The sequence below is a fragment of the Bolinopsis microptera genome, chromosome 2 (genome assembly GCF_026151205.1).
Source record: "Bolinopsis microptera isolate Bmic1 chromosome 2, MBARI_Bmic_1.0, whole genome shotgun sequence".
NCBI classification, from domain to species: Eukaryota; Metazoa; Ctenophora; class Tentaculata; order Lobata; family Bolinopsidae; genus Bolinopsis; species Bolinopsis microptera.
The window spans coordinates 12,613,054-12,633,530 of record NC_087073.1 but is presented as its reverse complement, the minus strand read 5'-3'; the positions used below and the strand labels follow the sequence as shown (position 1 = coordinate 12,633,530).

At 45.4% G+C, this 20,477-nt stretch overlaps 2 protein-coding genes across 2 annotated transcripts in view; both read right to left on the bottom strand.

Annotated features, from left to right (window-relative positions):
• Positions 1-8,512: 8,512 nt before the first annotated feature.
• LOC134826803 (uncharacterized) lies at positions 8,513-9,385 on the bottom strand. The gene has a single exon (XM_063839301.1). It carries the CDS (start codon positions 9,383-9,385, stop codon positions 8,513-8,515), a length of 873 nt encoding a protein of 290 aa, XP_063695371.1.
• Positions 9,386-15,883: 6,498 nt separating this feature from the next.
• LOC134811925 (circadian locomoter output cycles protein kaput-like) overlaps positions 15,884-20,477 on the bottom strand; it is a 36,415-nt gene continuing 31,821 nt past the window's right edge. The window contains exons 12-14 of the mRNA XM_063819078.1: positions 19,906-20,117; positions 19,649-19,770; positions 15,884-19,532 (exon numbers count right to left, since the gene is read on the bottom strand). Coding sequence (XP_063675148.1) covers positions 17,586-19,532; positions 19,649-19,770; positions 19,906-20,117 — 2,281 coding nt within the window. The 3' untranslated portion in view covers positions 15,884-17,585. The remainder of the gene's footprint in view (positions 19,533-19,648; positions 19,771-19,905; positions 20,118-20,477) is intronic.

Sequence of the window (20,477 nt, the reverse complement as noted above, 5' to 3'; positions counted from 1 at the left end):
CCCAGGAGGGGACCGGGAAAGGGCTGAGGAACAAAAGGGAGGGGGACTAGGATCTGGGAAGGCGAGGGGGGTGGGGGAGGGGTGAGAGGATGGGGGAGGAGGTGGCGGGAGGATGGCTGAGAAAGGCGAGGGGGGTGATAAGGAGGGGGAAAGGGAAATGGGGGGGGGGGAGGGGGATGGGGGGCCCGGGAGCTAGGGGGGGGGGAGTAAGGGGAAGGAACCGGGAGGGGGGGGGAAGGAAGGGGGAAAGGAACTGGGGGTGTGGTGGGGGGTAGGGGGGGTTGGGGTGTGAGGGGTGGGGAAATGGTGAGAGTTTGGGGGGGGAGGCTGGGGGAGGGGGGGGGTGGGGAGGGGGGGGGGTAGGGGGGGGGGGTTGGAAAGGTGGGGTTAAGGGGTGAAAAGGGGGGGAGATTGGGGGGGTGAGGGGGATATAGGGGGATGCTGGGGGAGGAGGAGGAGAAAAGATGGGGAAAAGGAGAAAAAATTGGGGTTTAGCCCCGGGGGATCGGGAGAAAAGGGGGAACCCCGGAGGACTCGGGAACTGAAAAGAGAGGATAAAGGGAACTGGGGAGGAGGGGGACTAAATAGAGGGGGAGGGGACTGGGGAAATGGGGAGAAGAAACTACGAAAAGGAAAAAGGAGGGGGCTGGGGAGGGACGGAACGGGGACGGGGAGGTAAGAGGAGAAACCCGGGAGGAGGACTGAGGAGGAGGATTGGGACTGGGAGGACTGAGGGGATGGCTGAGGAGGAGGGCTAGGAGGTGTGAAGGGAGGAGAGGGGAGGGGACCGGGGGGAGGGGGAGGAGAGGAAGAGACTGAGGAGGGGGTGGACTGAGGAGGAAAAGGAGGATCGGGAGGCCTAGGGGAAAAGGGCCCAGGAGGGGACTTAGGAAGGGGGGAGGAAACTAAGAAGGGGACTGAGGGGCTGAAAAGGAGGAGGACTAGGAGTACTGAGGGGGATGGCTGAGGGGGGAGGCGAGGAAAAAGACTGAGGGGTACGGGAGGGAGGAGGAGAAGGAAAGGGGGAAAGGACGGGAAGGAAAGGTAGGCTAGGAGGAGGAGGCCCCCCCCCAGGAGGAGACCGGGGAAAGAGGGGAAAACTCGGGAGGCCTTGGAGGAAGGAAGGGGACTGGGGAAACTAGGGGGAGGAGGCGATAGGAGGAGGGGAGGGGACTGGGGGAAGCTGAGGAGGAGGACTGACGAGAAGGAGGGGGGAGACGAGGGGAAAGAGGAGAGGATGAAGAGAGGAAGAGGACCCAGGGGAGGGGACGAAGGGGAGGGGGGGACTGGGGAGGACTTGGGGGATGGCTGAGGAGGGGGACTGGGGAGGGGGACCCAGGGGAAGATCGGAGGAGGAACGCTCAGGAGGGGGACCGGAAACTGAGGAGAGGGGAGGAGGAATAAGGAGGGGGGGGATTTTGGGGGAACTAGGGGGAGGAGGACTGGGAAGGGAGAAAGGGGACTGGGGGTCTGGGGGAGGGCGGGGAGGAGGGCTGGGGAGGTACTGAGGAGGAGCTGGAGGGAGGAGGGGGAGGAGAGGAGAAAGGTTGAGGGGGGAAGGAGGGGACCTAGGAGGGGGGACTCAGGAGGAACTCAAAGAGGATCAGGAGGAGGCTGAAAAGGGGGCTCGGGAGAAGTCGGAGGAGAGACCAGGAGAATCAGGGGGAGGGGGAGGGGGGGAGGGGGGGGGGGGGGGGGGGGGGGGGGGGGGGGGGGGGGGGGGGGGGGGGGGCCCAGGGAGGAGGCCAAAACCCCCCAGGGGGGGGGAAAGGGGGGGTAAGTAGGGGAGGAGAAGAAAGGGGAGGAGGAGGAGGAGGAGGGGAGGAGGAAGGGGGGGGGGGGGGGGGGTGGGGGGGGGGGGGGGGGAGGGGGGGGGGGGGGGGGGGGGGGGGGGGGGGGGGGGGAGAGGGGGGGGGGGGGGGGGGGGGGGGGGGGGGGGGGGGGGGGGGGGGGGGGGGGGGGGGGGGGGGGGGGGGGGGGGGGGGGGGGGGGGGGGGGGGGGGGGGGAGGGGGGGAGGGGGGGGGGGGGGGGGGGGGGGGAGGGGGGGGGGGGGGGGAGGGGGGGGGGGGGGGGGGAGGGGGGGGGGGGGGGGGGGGGGGGAGGGGGGTGGGGGGGGGGGGGGGGGGGGAGGAGGGGGGGGGAGGGGGGGGGGGGGGGGGGAGGGGGGGGGAGGGGGGGGGGGAGGGGGGGGGGGGGGGGGGGGGGGGAGGGAGGGGGGGGGGGGGGGGGGGGGAGGGGGGGGGGGGGGGGGGGGGGGGGGGGGGGGGGGGGGGAGGGGGGGGGGGGGGGGGGGGGGACTCCCGCTTTTCCAATTTTCCCTATGCCCCCTAAACCTTTTTAGCCCAACCCCAATCTCCAAGCTCTTTCCCCCAAGCCCAAAGCGTTTCTCCAGCCCCCCAAAGTCCCCAATTTCTCCAATGTCTCCAAAAGCTGTTCCCCAAATTCCCCCTTTTCCCAAATGTCCCAATCTTTGTCTTTTTAAAAAAAGAAAGGTCGGGAACATTAACATGTCCCCCCCCCCCCCCCCCCCCCCCCCCCCCCCCCCCCCCCCCCCCTAAAACTGATTCTTAAGTTAAGAGATTCGAATCAATTTACAGAGTAATTAAACTGCGGGGTTGTAGAGGAGATTTCCTAACCCGCGTTTGATAAACCCCCCTGGACTAACAAATCCGTTTTTAGAAATAAATTCTTAGAAAATAAGAGCTTTAAAACCACCAAAACGGAAGTGGGGGAATAGGAGTAGTTCTCACTTTGGGGGACCTTTCTTTATACATCCTTAACCAGTTTAGAATAGGAAATAAGGGTCATGAATATTAAGTAATCGTAATACAGGTGCAATTACATGAGAACTTTTTAAACAAACCTTGGAATTACTGTTAAAATTTCAATGCTTATAAATTTTCAATAGTTTTGGGGGGTAAAATCCTAGTAAAAATTTTTGCCAAAGGAGGTCATGACCTCCAGGCTCGAAAAAAGAAAATAAACCCCGACAAACCCCGACAAACCCCGACGTGTCGAGATATGTCGTATCATGTCGGGCCCACCGGCTACATGGGTCCTCTGTTTATTATTATTAAAAAATATTTTTTTTAATAAATAAATAAATACGTATTTTTTGTAGGTGATTGTCCTTCAAGGATGGGCATAAAACTTATTTTTCTAACTTCTCCTATGGAAATTGTTGCTATATCAGAGCCAGCAAGAATCTCTGGCTCGTCATCACAGTAAAAGGGTAACATACTTTCCTCTGTACCACTTGGAGGGAAGTAGTTTGGAGCACAGAGTTAGGCTTGTGGGTGAGCTTACACTGAAAAGTGACTCTATCAATGGCCACTGATAATACTGGTGGGATGGCTGGTGAGGACGTGGGATTTGAGTCTCCAGAATAGGTGTAGCTTTCGCCGTATTTGAGGACTGACCTTCCATTCATCTGGTTAAACTTACCAGATTCTTTACACTCAGTGAGAAATCTGGATACCTCGTCAAGCAGATCTTCATCCAAGATGTCTATGGTGATCGCAAATGGTGATTGTAGACTCGCTTATTTAGAGGAGGGCAGAATGGTGTAGAGAATGAAGTAAGAGAATGAAGCAAGAGTAATACTGGATCAGATACTAGTATATTTTGCAAATTTCGTAAACATAAATGACGGTTCCCAGCTTGGAGAAAGAGTTAAAGGCCTATTTTCGTAGAGTTCAGTATTTTAAATGTATTAATTAATATGGTATCCTGTGTTCAATCCGGAGTCACTATGTCCTGCTATGAAATCTTGGAGTGATCTAAGCAGTACAGACATCTATCATGATCTCCTAATTTATTAGAGATATACCCGACAAATCGTGGCAAATAACTGGATATTTACAATTTACAATTGTAAATGTACAGTGAATCTCAGAAATTCATGTGCAATGTACATTCTTCTCGAATAAGTGTTTGGAAGTTTGCAGGCAGAGATGAAATACGGTCTAAAACAGGTTTAATACTGTTTTAGGATTCTGGCGTGACGCGTCAACATTGAAGAGGGATAAATTAGGAGGCAGTGAAACTATCAGGCTAAGATGAATGTAATGGGGACTTGTCACCATTAGCTGAATTTGAAATTGTTCAATGGCTGTAGACTGAGCACGTGAGTACCTTGTGAATGAAACGACAGATCATCATTGGTTGGTCATTGATTTAGTAGAAACGTCTTTGGTTGGCTGTCTTGTGTAAATAACTGACGTGTAGTATATGCCAAGGTTATTTTAGGATTCTGACGGTCTCTGTGTACGAATTTTACAGGATTTATGAGTTTATTTTTTCAGTATTATGTGATCGAACGGATGAACATATCAATCAGTGGTCAACCGGGGACAGGATTCTGATTCTCCCCAATATAGCCGGGGCCGGGGCTGACCACTGAGAATTGGCCGGGGCCGGGAAATCTTCCATTTTGCCGGGGCTGGGGGGAATTTACCAAACTGAAGTCAGAAATTGAAACATGAATTTGATAATAATTTAGGCTGGTGTGATGCAATTGGGAAGGATTAAACTCAAGGTGCAGCTTATCCTCACCGACTTGAGGATTAAACCGCAACTTCGTGCTGTGAACCAACTCAGGATAATCCTCATTATCCTGAGATCCATACTTAATTTCTAATCCTCAACTCGGAACTGAGGATAACCCTCAGCTTCTACTTTATCTGGACCTAGGGATTTTAAAGTAATCCCACATCCAAATATGGCTCGGTTCACAAAAATTTACCATAAATGTTAGGCTCTGTAGTTTACGTTGAGCCGTAGTTTTAGCTGCAGTGCAGTATTTATACTTTCTAGTTTCTACGTATGTTTTATCGCAAATTTCTCAGCACGATTAACTGAAAAGTCTGATCATACTTCAAGGAAGAACCACAGTTTTTATGTTACTAGCCGTAGTCTTATTTAAGCCGTATGTTGTATTTTCTATATTTAAACGTACTCAACGTAGACAATAAATTTTTCAACTTTGAAATCTCATAATTACCATTAAATTGTGTTTGTTTTTTTTCAAAAATGTGCCAAAATCATTCATGAAATCCCCGGCTGTGCCCCCGGCAAATGCATGGTTTTTGGCCGGGGCCGGGGTTAAATTTATTGGCCGGGCCGGGGTTTACCTTGTCATACGTTGTGTGACCCGCCACGCACGAGTGCGCAGCTCCCCCTGTATAGTCGAAACTCTACAGTGAAGCGACAGTGGGGGTCACCACGTGATACAAGGTTTACCCCCGGCGATTTGCCAAATTTTGGCCCGGGCCGGGAAGGGCCGGGGGTTGTGATTTTGGCTGGGGCCCCGGTCGACCACTGATATCAATATTTTATCAATTCAATAGTAAATGACAGTTCTTCACTTGAAACAATTAGGTAGCCATGTCTTATGTTATGTTTAGTCACAGGCTGTTGTTCAGATAATAACAATCTGATCTCATCTTCACAGGATGCTATTCTTATTCATCAATGAAGTCACTCTGCTGGTTTTCCTCAAAATATCAGCGCCTGTCGACACCAAAGGTAAAATTTTAACGCAACTCTTTATACTTGATCTATAACTATAAGTATATTGAGTTCAGCTCGGCCTTGAGCTGTCACCGATTAGTGATGGGCTAGATTTAGGGTAGAGTTCACATGATGACAACTCTGTATATCATTGACGGATGTTACTCATCTAAATTTCTTCAAAGTATAGCGTGCGCCGCTTTCTTCTCGATGGCACGTGCTATCATTAACAATGATCAATGTATATCATAGCTGTAAATTAAGTGAACATGATCTCTAAGCAGTGGCGAAATGATCACTCCTCGCTACTCCCGCTGTGGGCAAGGGGGGGGGGGGGCGGCAAATAGTTGAATGTGGGACAATTTTAAAAATTTAAATAAGTAAGTTAGCAAAATTGCACGTTTTGCTCTAGTCAACACACTTTTTCAGATTTTACTAACGTATTCAGATTTTACTAACATATTCTCTAAAATTAGGACATAAGAAAAATTTCAAATTTAAGGGGGGGGGAGGCAACAAAAACTTTAGCAGGGGGCGGCACACAGGTACGTTTTGCCACTGTCTCTAAGATTATCCCTGACCTTCCAGCTTTGTGAATGATTTATAGATATTTTAAAATTTCAGACGTTTGCCCTGTAGGATACTCACTAGAAATCGGGGATATTCTAGGTTGGGGTACTGAACTGGGAAGTAGGATGGCGATTGGTTTGAAAGAGGAATGTTTTTGATTGAAATAAATTTTCGTGCACATACAGAATGAATGGTTAATAATTTAATATATATGTAGACCAAGCTCTGTGCACGGGATGCTTCCTGGAAGAATCCAGTTCTTTTAGCGGGGCACCCTACCTAAAGCCAAATTGAGATATAATAATCATATTCCTAGAGAAATAATCAGAAATCGAATACCAATCAAATAATATGATATATATGAGTAGTAACCATATTTACTATGCAAAATGCCCCAACCACATAGTGTAAATTTATATAGAATTCAAATTCCATATCATCATTAAACCTCAATACCTAGTCAATATAATAGCCCAAGCAAAATTAAATAACTTCTTATATACCTTACTGTCATACTACAAATTAATTAAACATTTGAAATCTGTTGACCAGAGAATAAATTTCTAAGCCTAATGCAAGTGAAATAATTTAGATGCAATAATGAATGCCTAATGTGAGTATCATTTGTCAATGTCCTTGTAAATGTGCTAACAGATGTGACACTCTACCTCTCTGTCTCTCCTTTGAACATAGCAACACTAAAAAATTATGTAATCTCAACAAAAAAGCGATGCCTAGTCATCCTAAATACGGTGACTACGCTTTTTGCAGAAAAGGTCAGTTACATATTCTCAATTTGCAATTATTTTACTAATATCCGTGAGATTATAATAAAATTTTGGAGGACTTCGCCGCTTCAAACTATGAACTAGCATTCTTGCTTCTATGAACTAGCATTCTTCGCAGAGCAACGATCTCGATGGGTTGACATCGTCAATCAAAATTTTAAAAAAATATCTGTGCTCGGCAGTATCGAGATAGCCCGACCACTGGTCCGCGGACCACGGTCCGCGGACCAGTGGTCCGCGGACCACTGTCTGCGGACCGTGGTCCGCGGACCACTGTCATATTACTGTATAATAACAGTATCCCCTGAATCAAGCAGGGTTCACATCATCCCCTGAGTCAAGCAGGGTTCACATCATCCCCTGAGTCAAGCAGGGTTCACATCATCGCACGCGAATTCCAATCAGCGGTGGTGTCAAGGCTTATTAAACGATTAAGCAACCTTACGAGATCAGTTCACATCGTGCAATATATAAAGAATAACTATTATCAGACTGCATCAATCATTTCTATCATCAACTCCTTCTTGAACAACTACAACTATGGTCTCAGAGAAAACGAAACGGATGAACTCAGCCCTACCCTGCGACCCTATCTGCAAACCTATCTCACCTCTCGACAAGTGGACTCAAGCTGGTAAAACCCTCATCGTCTCCAGAGCCAACCCAAGCTTCTGCGTTTTCTGCAACAAGAGGCATGCTGGTATATCATGCGCTGCTCATGACCCTGTAGCATCTTCTGATGCCGGAGGTCTTGCTAACTCCTCTGCTCATGCTCCTCGTGTCCGCTCCAAATGTAACAACTGCGTTGTTATGAATGTCCACCGGGAATCTTCAGTCCTCGATGGGATCCTACATTCTACTACAAAAAAGATAACAAAGCTTTGTCCTGAGCATCAACTCCCGGACTCCATTCCACCAACTCCTCAAGACACGATAGATAGAGACAACGCTGAACCCTTCACTAGCCCAACTACACAGCAAGGATCACAAACATCCCTGCTCCCATCACCTCCAGCCGATGTATTGCAGCCTAGTCCTCCAGTTGCAGTTGATCACCTCCCTTCTACAAGCAGAGTAGGACCCATTCGGAGCAGACGGCGAACACAAGCAGACGCACTTATTCACGAAAAATACCCTATCATAGTGGAGGATGTTTACTCGGGCACATCCGTCAGAAAGGCTGTCGCAAAAGTTGGTATGGCACGATCAACTCTATATAAGTGGCGCTATATGGCGGAGATGAAGATCATTGACCCATCCCACTACTACTACCTACAACAACAGTTCGCAGATACAGCCAAGCTGTCCTCCGAGTGCAAACTTTGCCTCTCCGAAGAAGAAAGAGAATACGGCCGGGCTGCACAACAGTTGAGAGCAGACAAGAAGTTCCTACCTGACCGATTTTAGTAAATTAGTAAATTGACCGATTTTTATAAAATGTATATATTAGTAAATTACTTGTATGTTTAGTTAAACTTATTATTAAAATCTAATAACTACTATTCATTTATTGAAAACAAACTTGTTAAATACGAATACAATAAATTATCTTCACACAGTCAAAACGGAAATGTAAGCATTGAAACAATTTACAATCTGATCTGGTCCTCCTGTGGCATTAAACCGACGCTTAAACATGAAATCAATCAATGTTTCTAGTCCCTAATACCGACTTCTTGACGTGATACCAGAGGCCTTCCTGCGTGTTGGTGTGAATTCCTGTTAAGGGATCCCTGAACATGTATGTGTGGTTGACTGTACCATGCGTGTACCCCTCCGCTGTTAGCGTGTTGTAAGCTCCCCACTCGTCTGTGTAGATGATAGACCCAGGAAGAATCCACCGCCGGATGAGAGGGAGGAGAGTAGTTGCTCCACGTTTGTTGTTCGGACAAGGGAGGAGGAAGCATTGTCCTGTGTTTCGGTCAACTCCACCAAGTACCCACATACCCTCTCTGTATCCACCTTTGTTGTATTTTCTCTTTCCGAACTTAGCTTCGTCTAATTCGACAATTACTCCAGGACCACCAAGAGGACAAGGGTTTGCAAGCAGCCAATCAGCGATTCGAGTGTGGATGAATATCTTCCAGTCAGACACCGCGTTTTCAGAAAGTCCAGTCATCTGTGATACCGCAATGCCAGCTAGTCCTTTTATACTCAAACAGAACAGCAGTTGTATGAAGGTCTTGAGAGCGAGCTTCTGTCCAGAGAGGATGCTGTCTGTTCTAATATTCTTGTACTTCTTGCAGGGGGAGCAGCGCCATATCAGTCCATCTGGAGACTTCGAGGACGAGCAGGGAACCAGGGACATAGATGCATTACACCCAGGACAGGACATGGAGCTCTTTAGGAGGTTTTTCTGGAATAGGAAGTCTCGAGCATTCTCTAGGGAGGCGGTGGGTCCATTAATTTCGTCCATTAGACAGAAGAGTACCATGTCAGGAATTGGAATAGTTGTTGTTGTTGATGATAGCAACTGATAATACTTCACCAAAAACGAACGACTTATATACCACATTTTAATCGTAATCATTTATTTCATTGAGCAATCAATATTATTCGTAACTAATTATATCCGAGAGACCACATTTGAATCGTAATCAATAGTTTGATCCAGTAATTTACTACGCTACAATTAATTATGCTAGTCGTAACTAATTGCATCCAAGATACCATACATACCATTCATATGATCTGGTAACCAATCAACTATTCACAAACACCTGTTGCTTGATTCAGGGGATACTGTTATTATACAGTAATATGATCTGGTAGACAGTGGTCCGCGGACCACGGTCCGCAGACAGTGGTCCGCGGACCAGTGGTCGGGCTATCTCGATACTGCCCTGTGCTCTGCATAATGCATCACATGAATCAGTTTTTTTAATCTATTAACTTATTACACATTTGTGCTCTGCTTTAGCATCACTTGACTATTTAATAAAATTGTTTGTTCAGGCCATGACCTTATAGTCAGCTAATTGGCCATTGCTAATATTATGTGTATATTGTTTGAATATTCTTTTTTATCAAAATAAAATTATACATTTATACTATTATATGTAAGTTCTTAGCTATTTACCTGGGGCTATCATGTTCATAAACGGAATGACAGGCTGAGCGCGGCCCAGTAATTAGCTATTAAACACATATGACATAGTACATGCATAGTATATACATTTAAAAGCGAAAAAGGTGCGTGATACCACTTACGGCCTACTTAACGATGGCATCTAATAATATTACTACTTGCTAGTACATAGTACATAAGATAAGATGATGTAACGTGTAATTATTTACGATCATCGCATGAAAATTATTAAAATTATTAACACTATATAATTAAAGCAACGAATTTTTGATATTTCAGCCAAATGTTCACAGCTAAACCCTGAGTGGAAAAATGTTTTCACAAAGCTACCAGTGAGAGAAGGAGTCGAGATGAAAATTCGTTGTGAAATTGGGTACACAAACATGGGAGGAAACGGTGCTAAGTGTGAAGACGAACACTTTAAAACAACGACTCAACCCCCAGACTGCCAACAATGTAAGTAACTACAAACTTTCCCAGAAACCCTTACTGGTAGGGGCCTAACTTCGAAAATAAAAGAGATAGAAACGTCTGGTTTTCAACAAAATGTTCCCCTTGTAAAAATAACGTCCCCCCCCCCCCCCCCCCCCCCCCCCCCCCCCTGGATAGAGTAACTTTAACCCTAAACAAAACATCCTCTAAGACCCATGCCTTTGATCCGATCGATAAACATTTTATGATAACTAAGATATCAGATATAAATAACCATTTTACTTACCTCTCCCAGCTGAAGACGATTAAAATATTAAAATATTTCATTTTACACCTGTCACTCACATCATATATACACCACAAAAGAAAAAGATTCTCTGAATCATTACATTATAAACTCACTCCACCACACATACACACAAACCATTGACAATTGAAGCAGGTTACACGCGGGTGTACCGTTCACTTTATCCGAAGGGAAAAATGATACTTTACGTAATGCGCGATTTACGTCTTGGTAGCTAAATTATTCAAGCGCTACTTGTCAGAGGGACAGAAATGCGCGCGCGAGCGCTTGCGCGGCTCACTTATCCAACACTCATGTTTACATCGTATCAGGCAATGGTTCAGTTTAATTATGGTAATATATATATAAGGGCACAGCCTGTCAAAAACCCTTTTCGCATGATCCGTCGACACCGCCTGAATAGAAGGTGACTGCATAATAACGGATCAACGTGGAATCAAACATTAATAAGCTTGCAGCTCCCGTCCTCCCCACTCCCGATGACATTGTGTTCTACCTGGTGTCATGCTTGAATTGGTTTTGGACCTCTTCATGCTTTTGATTAATATATTATTGTTATTTGGTATTATGAGCTAATATGTACATACGGTATCTAAAAGTTAAGTGTATCTAAAAGTTAAGTGTATCTAAAAGTTATGTGTATATCGAGCATATGTAACAAATTTTAAGCAATAATGTATTGCGAGCAGCTGTAACTTAATCATTAATATTGCATAAAAATCATATAACTCAAAACTAAAATTTTACTGGTATATAGGGAAAACTAAGATAAAATTAATGTCAGACCCGTCGCCACTATCAGCAGTCAACCAGGGCTCATAAAAGCTTAACAGCGCCTGGGTCCGTTCACCAACTGTGCTAATGTGAGTGGCGGTGTGGTAAGACCCATTTTAACAGCGTGTATATTGATGAAATACAAGCGCGCTAGCTGCTAGCATACTTATCATTTAATTTTAAATCAAATTTATTCGGATATGTATTTATTGATTATGTATTGAATTGGTGATAAATGATAAATAATTGACATACGTTGCATGCCACTTTTCGCGCGCGAAGCGCGCGCCGCCGAATAATAATAAAATTGTCTTTTCTCAAAAAAATTTCTTTTCTCGAAAATGTCTTTTAATCACTAATTTGTAATTTGTCCAATTGACTATTAGTATATTACTTGTATCACGTTGTGACACCCACGGTCGTTTCACCCACGGTCGTTTCACTATCCACTATCGTCCTGACGATACAGGGGGAGCCGCGCACTTCGACTATGACAAGTCCTCCTCTGGGGTAAGAGAAAGAAGAGTCCAGTTCTCGAGTTTTCTAAGTTCTTGTTTTTGATCAGTTCTTTAAATAAGTTCTTTTCGAAACTGGAAACCAGTTTGCAGTTTATTTATGGAAGCGCATGTGTGCCAAAAAGTACTAACACCAAACACACATGCGCTTCCTATTGCTAGGTAGCGCATGTGTATCACAACTTTTTGACACACATTACACTTACCTTGTACCTGGGGACCTCAGGCTATCATGTTCATTCGGCGGAATGACAGGCTGAGCGCGGTCCAGTAAACATTACACATGCGTTTCCTAGGAAGCGCATGTGTGTTACTTGTCATACGTTCAACGTTGTATGACCCGCTGCGCACAAGTGCGCGGCTCCCCTGTATCGTAAGTGAAACGACAATGGGGGTCACGACGTGATACAATGTGTTACTACTTTTTTATATTACACACATGCCCTTCCATAGTCAACAATAAAACATTACTTTGAATAGACGCTAAATTATTATTCAACCTGCTGTATAGCCGACTATCATACCTTTAATAAAGCCTTTAATTTAAGAGATTTGCTTGGGGAGGCGGGTTATCGTTGTGAAGTACTGTACTACTCACGAAGTACTGTACACGATGTTTTCAACCCACGAGTCAGAGAGCAAGCTCAACTGACGGCTCCCAAGTCCCAGATGAAGTATGCGCATGAAGGTGAATCGGTCTGATCAAGTAGTTGGTTGGGCTGTGATTGTATCGACCATGAGTACCAAGCAAGTAGGTTATAAAAGTTTCCACGGAAGGATTCGAAATCATGCCGAAGTAGCCGGGCCAGCGCTAACTCCAGTTACATCCTGGTCACTAAAATTACTCCGCCCTTTGATTTACTTAGGAAATTACGTATGAGCTAAGTAAGCTATACGTTTTTGTGATTTATAAAGCCCACTAATTTATAATACATTGGAGTTCCAAACTTATTTTACCACGTTGCAAACATCATCTAATTTATTTGCTAATGCGGCCTTCGCGCCCAATGCAGAGTCAAGTGCCACGGTGGCGGCCAGGTAAATTCTATACCGGAAATCGTCTTAAAATGGGCCGTTGTGGGCTCTGTAAATAGTGGCGATCGCGCAAGTATAAGTATTATTTTGAACTTGTCATTAATACATGTTTAATGGTCTGGCCGGGCCGTGCTACTTCCGTACCTATTCCATCGGCATGAACATTAGCTGAGAGTCCCGCGTATAAAAATAGACGATACCTCATATCAGAATGTTTAATCAGTTCGTCTGTTGTAAGTTTACGGGCGCTTGATATTAAAAACTTGTTAAATATGATTGGACCGCGGCCGTTAGTTTCGTATTTCGCAAGTGCCGAGATTAAAAAGTTTGACGGATGTCTCGCTAAATTTTTATAAACGGCGGTGCTAAGGTCCATTTATCTGGTACCACAAATGTCTTTTTTAAAAGCTGAGACAACCTTGTATATACGAGGTGACAGCCATGTCATTAATCTACAGTGTACGTGAAACATTTTGGGGGAGCCGCGCACTTCGTGCGGCGTGTTTACCACGTGAACAAAAGATAATCGGCAAGCAGACAAGAGTCGGGCCGTACCTCTCTCCGCATAATGTCTAATACATAATATGGGGTTTGGCCGAGGAGCGATTCCTGTCATGTTAATATAAGCTATAGGCATCTTTAGGTTGTGATGACTCAGTAGAAGAGACTGTCTTGTGGTTCCAACCTCCAGGACGCGCGCCGAGTTGTGAACCTACAAACGTCCATTTTGAAACAGTTAATACAGTATCCCCACTTTTAATGGCGGTTCAACGACATGTCATTGCCGCCTAATCTCTAATAGCGGGTTGTTGACCATATGTAATGGCTGGCCCCGGGTCTATCGAAGAAATTTAGACGAGTAAAAATCCGTCAAAGTGGTGTTGGTGCGGTTAACGCACAGGTGTAATTTCAGTAGGGATTAAATAAAAAACGGTTAAAAAGGTTACGGGGCCGGTGTTCACCTCGGATCATAATGTGCGCCCTAATGGCTATTTACTAATTATCCTCAGAAAAACTTACGAGATATTGTTTTCTATGGGTTTTGACCGTACAGACGGTTTAATAAAACCCTAACCCCCTAACCCGCCATAACCCCGAAGCGGATCCACTATCTATATATAAAGCACCCAACAAACTGTGGGCTAAGAATCGAATTGTTCTGAAGCTTAGGTACAAAAGGGTATTTGTTATGGCAAACTAGGGAAGCACTTTCAGTCTGGGGGAACAACCCAGGGTCCCAAAGTTACAGCCGATCCAGATTCTTTCAGATGCCTAAAGGGCCTTACATGATGTTTGTAAATCTTCTGGGGAGCATTAGTGGATGGACAAAACTATGATGACAGATCTAAATGAACATTATTATAAACTGTCATGGAGTTTAATTCGATTGCTTTTACATTAATTGTTCATTAAGAATGGTCGCATCAGAACGGACTTGGGGGGGGGAGGACATAGTGTTGTGGATTGTTTGTACTGTCAGAATATAGAGGGGGTACCAAGAAGTAGCGTGGGTTTAAGGGGATGAAGACGGGGTTTGAGTTAACAAGCAACAAGGGTTAATTTCTATAAAGATTTAAATAAAAATTTCTGCCTAAACTTTTCTGCATTTCTGGCTGAGACCAACAAGACCATCAGTCAAGGCGCAGTGCTGCAGAAGGAGATGAAGACGGTCGAGGAAAAGGTCATTCTGGACACCGATTATGCTGATGACATGGCTATTATGGACAACTTAGGGGAAGGCCTACAGGAGTCAACTGATCTATTAGTTCATTACAGCTCCTACGCTGGGCTCAGAATAAATGCAAAGAAGACCCAATGCATGGCTGTAAGCAAGTGCGCCTCCCAGCGACCTTTCATCAAGGATGATTGTATTGAGCTATCGGTTGAGGGTGAACCCGTCGAGCAGGTTAGCAACTTTGTCTACCTGGGTGCAACTATCAGAGGGGATGGGACAATCGACAGAGACCTGGATGTCCGTATTCAGAAGGCTAATGGCGCCTTTCATCAGCTCTGGAACATTTGGAATAGCAGAACTATAAAGACTCCAACCAAGATCAGGATCTATAGGGCTGCTGTCCTCACCATCTTGTTGTATGGAGCTGAAGTCTGGAACACCACCAAAAAGCAGATGAAACGCTTCGAGGTTTTCCATCAGACCTCCTTGAGAAGGATCCTTAGGATTAAATGGTTCTTTCATGTGACCAACGAAGAAGTTCTTAGGAGGGCTGGCATCAAGTCAGTTGAGACTTTCATCAGTGCTGCCAGGATATGAGGATACGTTGGTATGGACATGTAGTTAGAATGCCAGACCCTTGACTACCGAGGTTTCTGTTGAACTGGAAGCCAAATTATGGAAAGAGGTCAAGGGGCAGACCCCGGAAGAATTGGAAGACCTGCGTACTCAAAGATGCTGCTAAGTTTACAGGTGTTGAAAACATCGACAACAACACAACAGAAGCTTTGGCTACCAACCGAGTACAGTGGAGACATATGTTACGCCGCCAACGCGATGTGTGTGATACAGGCCACTCCAACGACTAGGAGGAACCCTTACCATGTATGTATGTATGTATATATAAATGGAACAAACTTAACTCATAACTGATAGTGATAACTACACAGCTTTATTCGGCCCACAACTAGATAAGAAGGCTGTCAAACTGCAAACGTTATGTTTATATGACTAATGACATCGCTTCTGGCTCCGCGGTATGTCAGTGGAGGTTTTATAGTCATTGCAATTTCCTTATTTTGACAAATCCCGATCTAAAATTTCTAACCTCACCTATCACTAACGAATCCTTTGCTCATAGAGTCAAACCAAACTAAAAATTAAGACAGGACAAAATAAAACGATTGTTTGGCGTACTATATAATTTAATAAATCCAATTTCTATTAAAATTTCTACACTTTTAAAAATCCAAACGTGACATGGCATTCATCAACTAGTCGAGGTTTCCTAATAATGGAATTGTAGGTAATTTGCGACGAAATTATTCTTTTGCCATGCCACGCTGGAAATCACGAATATAGTAAATATGACTCATTAAAAATCGATGCACTAAGTCGCTGCATAAACGCCTTTATCGGTAATCGTTAAGAAACGGTAAATCGTCAAAGTGGACTTCGAATTTGCCCCTGGCCAATAAAATATCGCACCTTCGTTAGTTTTTGCATTTTATCGCATGAAAACACAACTGAAAGATTAACAATTCAAAATATCGGAATTAAATTTGAAGGAGCTAAAGCAAGCCAAATGTGACGTCGGAGGCATGGATGTTTAATTATATGAGAAATGCTAAAAATCTTTGTTTAATGCAAATACAATATGGCTAAGTACAGTCAGTTTTAAGTTAAACAATTAGTCACGTATGTATGACAGTGACTCATACCATCGGTAGGGTGCTTAACTTGGGTGAAAGAGTATAGTAATGCACACATAGTCGTATTTACAAGGAGGTTAAAAACACATGAATCACTACAATGATACAGCTACAATGTGGAACCTGGGGAATGAGCGTTGCAGTTAATTGGAGGATAATTGCAGATCAAAGGCATTCAAATATGAAAACCTCTGTTTGATGAACCGGCAGTGCAGTGTGCGATAAAATTTCTTAAGGTACGAGTATTACGATTAGGTCTAAATGAGATCTTAATTTTAATCAAATTTGAAAGTTTGATGGTGGAGATTAGATGCGGTTAAGTTAGCCGTTATGGTAGCAGTATTCCAGAGTTAGAATATGCTTTTAGTGGCTTTAATGCTCATCTCTAGTATCAACCCGACTAGGTCCCACATCGATCATACGTTTTACAGATAATAAAATACTTCTCCAAAATAAAAGAATCATCATTTTAAATCTAAAGAAAATCGTCCAGCCGAGAAACTTCAGATTAAATTGTTAATGTTAAACTTAAGTCGGGAGCACAAGGACTAATTCATCTTTATATAACTTAACCCTTCATGAACTGCGATTAGTGATTTACTATAATTATAGCTCCGCTTTTAAATTACAAAATTAAACAGGGCACAACGCGTTTGGAGCTTATTTCCGCGACAACATATCGCAAAAACTCTTCCTAGTTGTTTGTAGGCGGTCCTTTGTATAAAACATAAACATATGTGAGGAGGCACGGAGTTCCTGTAATCATTAAACCCTAGTAAACAATAAGTATATATCAAGTGTTCAAAGTACCGTCGCAGATATATTTCGACACGATCACATCCGCAGATCTCAAATCTATTGGGGGATACAATTCAACCCTCTGGAAATTCCACATACAATGATGAGTGTCGAGAGCAGGCTCGAGACCTGCAGCGAGACCTGACAATTGACTGATACTTCAATGATAATATAACCGCCGGAGACCAGAGCAAACGCGAAACCTTGGACCTGATATATTTTCTCTAGAGTAGCAAAACACGGCCCCGCCTGAGCACGACATGGTCGCGCCGCGCCGTGCGGATTGCCCCCGCGCGAGCAGTATCGTGACCCGTTGTTATACCCGCTGAAGACGATTCGAGAAATCTGACAAGCATTGTCCGGAGCTGCGGACACACGGGGCTCAGGTGCCGGGCGAATGGGCCGATATTGGGCTCGGGTTGGAGGAGGTGCTGTGAGTACTGTTGGGCGGATTGTCAAATAAATTATGATTCCACTGGTTGTCGAGATTGAAATTGTCTATGTTCGTGTTGTTGAGAATCATGGATATGACCTCAGGATCGAAGTGATCCAACATGTTGTGATCCGAACCAGCAGAAGATAAAGTATAGTCATCACTTGGACTCCTGAACACTGTCTTATCGGCTCCACACTGGGTTACATTTAGAGGCGTGTTGGGGGACTTCATGCACCGCGTTTGTTCCCGTTTCACAGTCGGCACCGGCACGTTATAACACGTGGTGTTGGGTGTTTTCGTAAGATCGATGTGAGTTCCGTTACTCGGTTGAAGTTTTTGAGGGATCGCTGCGATAGTTCCGTTAGAGGGATTGACCGCGTGAATCAGAGGATATAGTTGCGCTAACTGGTACTGAGTACCACCTCCAGCAGCCTGCACAGGCTGGATCATGATAACGTTGCTGTTAGGGACCTGGATACCTCCTGAGGTGGGGATGATGCTGTACTGCTGGGGTGTCAGCTGGGAGGTGGTATACTGTGCTATGTTGCCGCCGCTCGGTTTGATGTTTGGTGATGTGAACTCTTGTTGGGTTGTGGGATGGGGAGTAGCAGGGGTTCCAGGTGACATGACTGCTTGAGGTGCAGCGTTGGACTCCACTGTTCCGCTGTTCACGTTGATATACTGCATACCCTGGAGATTAATGGTCGGACGAAGCTGAGTCTGGTTAGCCTGAATGTAGCCGTGTTGTCCAGAGGGCAGCAGGAGAACTTGAGGTGAGGCGTGTCTTGGTTGTTGTGGCTGTGGAGCAGGTTGTTGAGGGGGTAGCTGGTGAGGAGTTGAAGGATTAGAGTGGGGCGTCCCAACGTTAACATGATGATTAACGGGAGAGTTTACCAGCTTGTCAGGTGTTGGAGGTTGCGAGAAGTGCTGCTGAGTTGACGGTGATTCGTGCTGGATAGCTGCATTCTGCTGCTGGACCAAGTTCTGTTGTTGGCTTATATTTTGATGTTGTACCATAGAACTTGGGATGGGTTGTTGAGGATGCTGCTGTGCTTGCTGTTGGATGCCCTGTTGAATGATGTGGTTTGGTTGCCTGTGCTGCTGTTGTTGGGGAGGTGGATGCCTCTGTCCGTTACTCTGAACAGTGTGACACTGAGACCCATGTTGTCCTGCTAGCTGCTGGTGATGCAAATGTATCTGCTGAACTCCGTGACTTATCTGCCCGTTGGTGGTAGGATGGACATGATGATGGACTGTTTGGTGCTGTGGTCCGTTGGTGGTGACGGGCATCGAAACCACCTGGTTTGGCACAGAGTTGTTGGTGATATGTTGAGATACGGATGTCACCACCTGGTGATGGTCCTGGTGAGGTACCGTGTGCTGCTGGATCGTATTCAGGTGCCCAGAAGGTGAATGGTGCCGCACTTGTTGCTGTGGAGGTTGTGGCTGCTGCTGTGGCACCTGCTGCTGCTGAGCTTGCTGCTGCGCTTGCTGTTGAGCTTGCTGCTGTGCTTGAGCTTGCTGCGCTTGAGCCTGTTGAGCCTGCTGCGCTTGAGCCTGTTGCGCTTGAGCCTGCTGCGCTTGAGCCTGCTGCTGAGCTTGCTGCAGAACCTGCTGGTGGTGGTCTTGTGGGGACAACTGCTGAACAAGATGCTTGGGAGCCTGCTGAATCTGCTGTCCTGGAATTTGGTGCATCTGCGGAATGTGTTGCATTTGCTGCTGGGTCTGCTGTGGGATGTTGATGACCGGGCCCCGATGGACGGTCATGTGCTGCAGTTGTTGCTGATCAGAATGTTGCATGATAGTGTGGTCAGGATCCTGTACCGGACCAGGACTTATATCCATCTTACTGTAACCCACTGAGGAGGTCTGACTCGCATCGTCCGACACATTCTGAAAATGTCAGTTGTTATATTTTTTCGAGACAAGGTTTCTGAAAAGCAACCTTCTAATTTGAATTAGAAAGAAACAAATATAAGTCTCATGTACTGAAATATAAAATAACGTACCTCTACAATATGATAGACTGTAGGCGCAGCGTTAGCTGGTCTAGGGTACAGGTTATCAGGCATCGGAGGGAGAGTGGCAAAGTGTCCAATATTATTAGTACTCTGACCAGCTACAGCAACATCTGAAATTATTATCGAATTTAGTCAAAACAGTAAGTCACTAAGTAAAATTACTTAGTTACTTCCATACTTGGAAGTAGATTATCAAGAATACAAGCGCTCCAGAATGTTCCAGTTTGGAGCTAAAGTTTACTCACTTATATTAGGTGGGCTGGGAGGTTCCTCCTTCTGGATGCCTGGTGTCACATCAGATATCCTGTCTTCAGGTAACCTCTGGGCGGTATTGTTCCTCGTCCCAGTCAAAGAGTTTATGAGCATGGCGTGCGGGGAGCTACCACGTGACATTGGGGGCAGAGCAGGACCGTACTCCAGAGCTCGAGCGTGGAGATACTCCAACACTTTCGAGTAACTGAAATTAATCTGAGTTAGGATTTGAGTATGAAATTTTGAGCGATTACGAGACTCGGAAAAGCGAGTTATGCTCTGAACATGATGCATTATTGATCATGTTGCACTTTATTGTCCACCCGTTTCATTTTAAGACCACAAAATGTATGACGTAACAGTTGAATTTTACAAAGAAAGTTAAATTCCCTAAATTACCATTACCACCAGTTTCTTTTTTGTGGTCAAATTATAATCTAATTCCGACGTTCTTTAACCGTTAAATTACTGATAACCAAATTATACCCGTTCTTAAAACAACATATTGTGACAAACAGTCAGGCACATGACCTCCACCGTCCAAATTCTTGCCAATAATCGAATT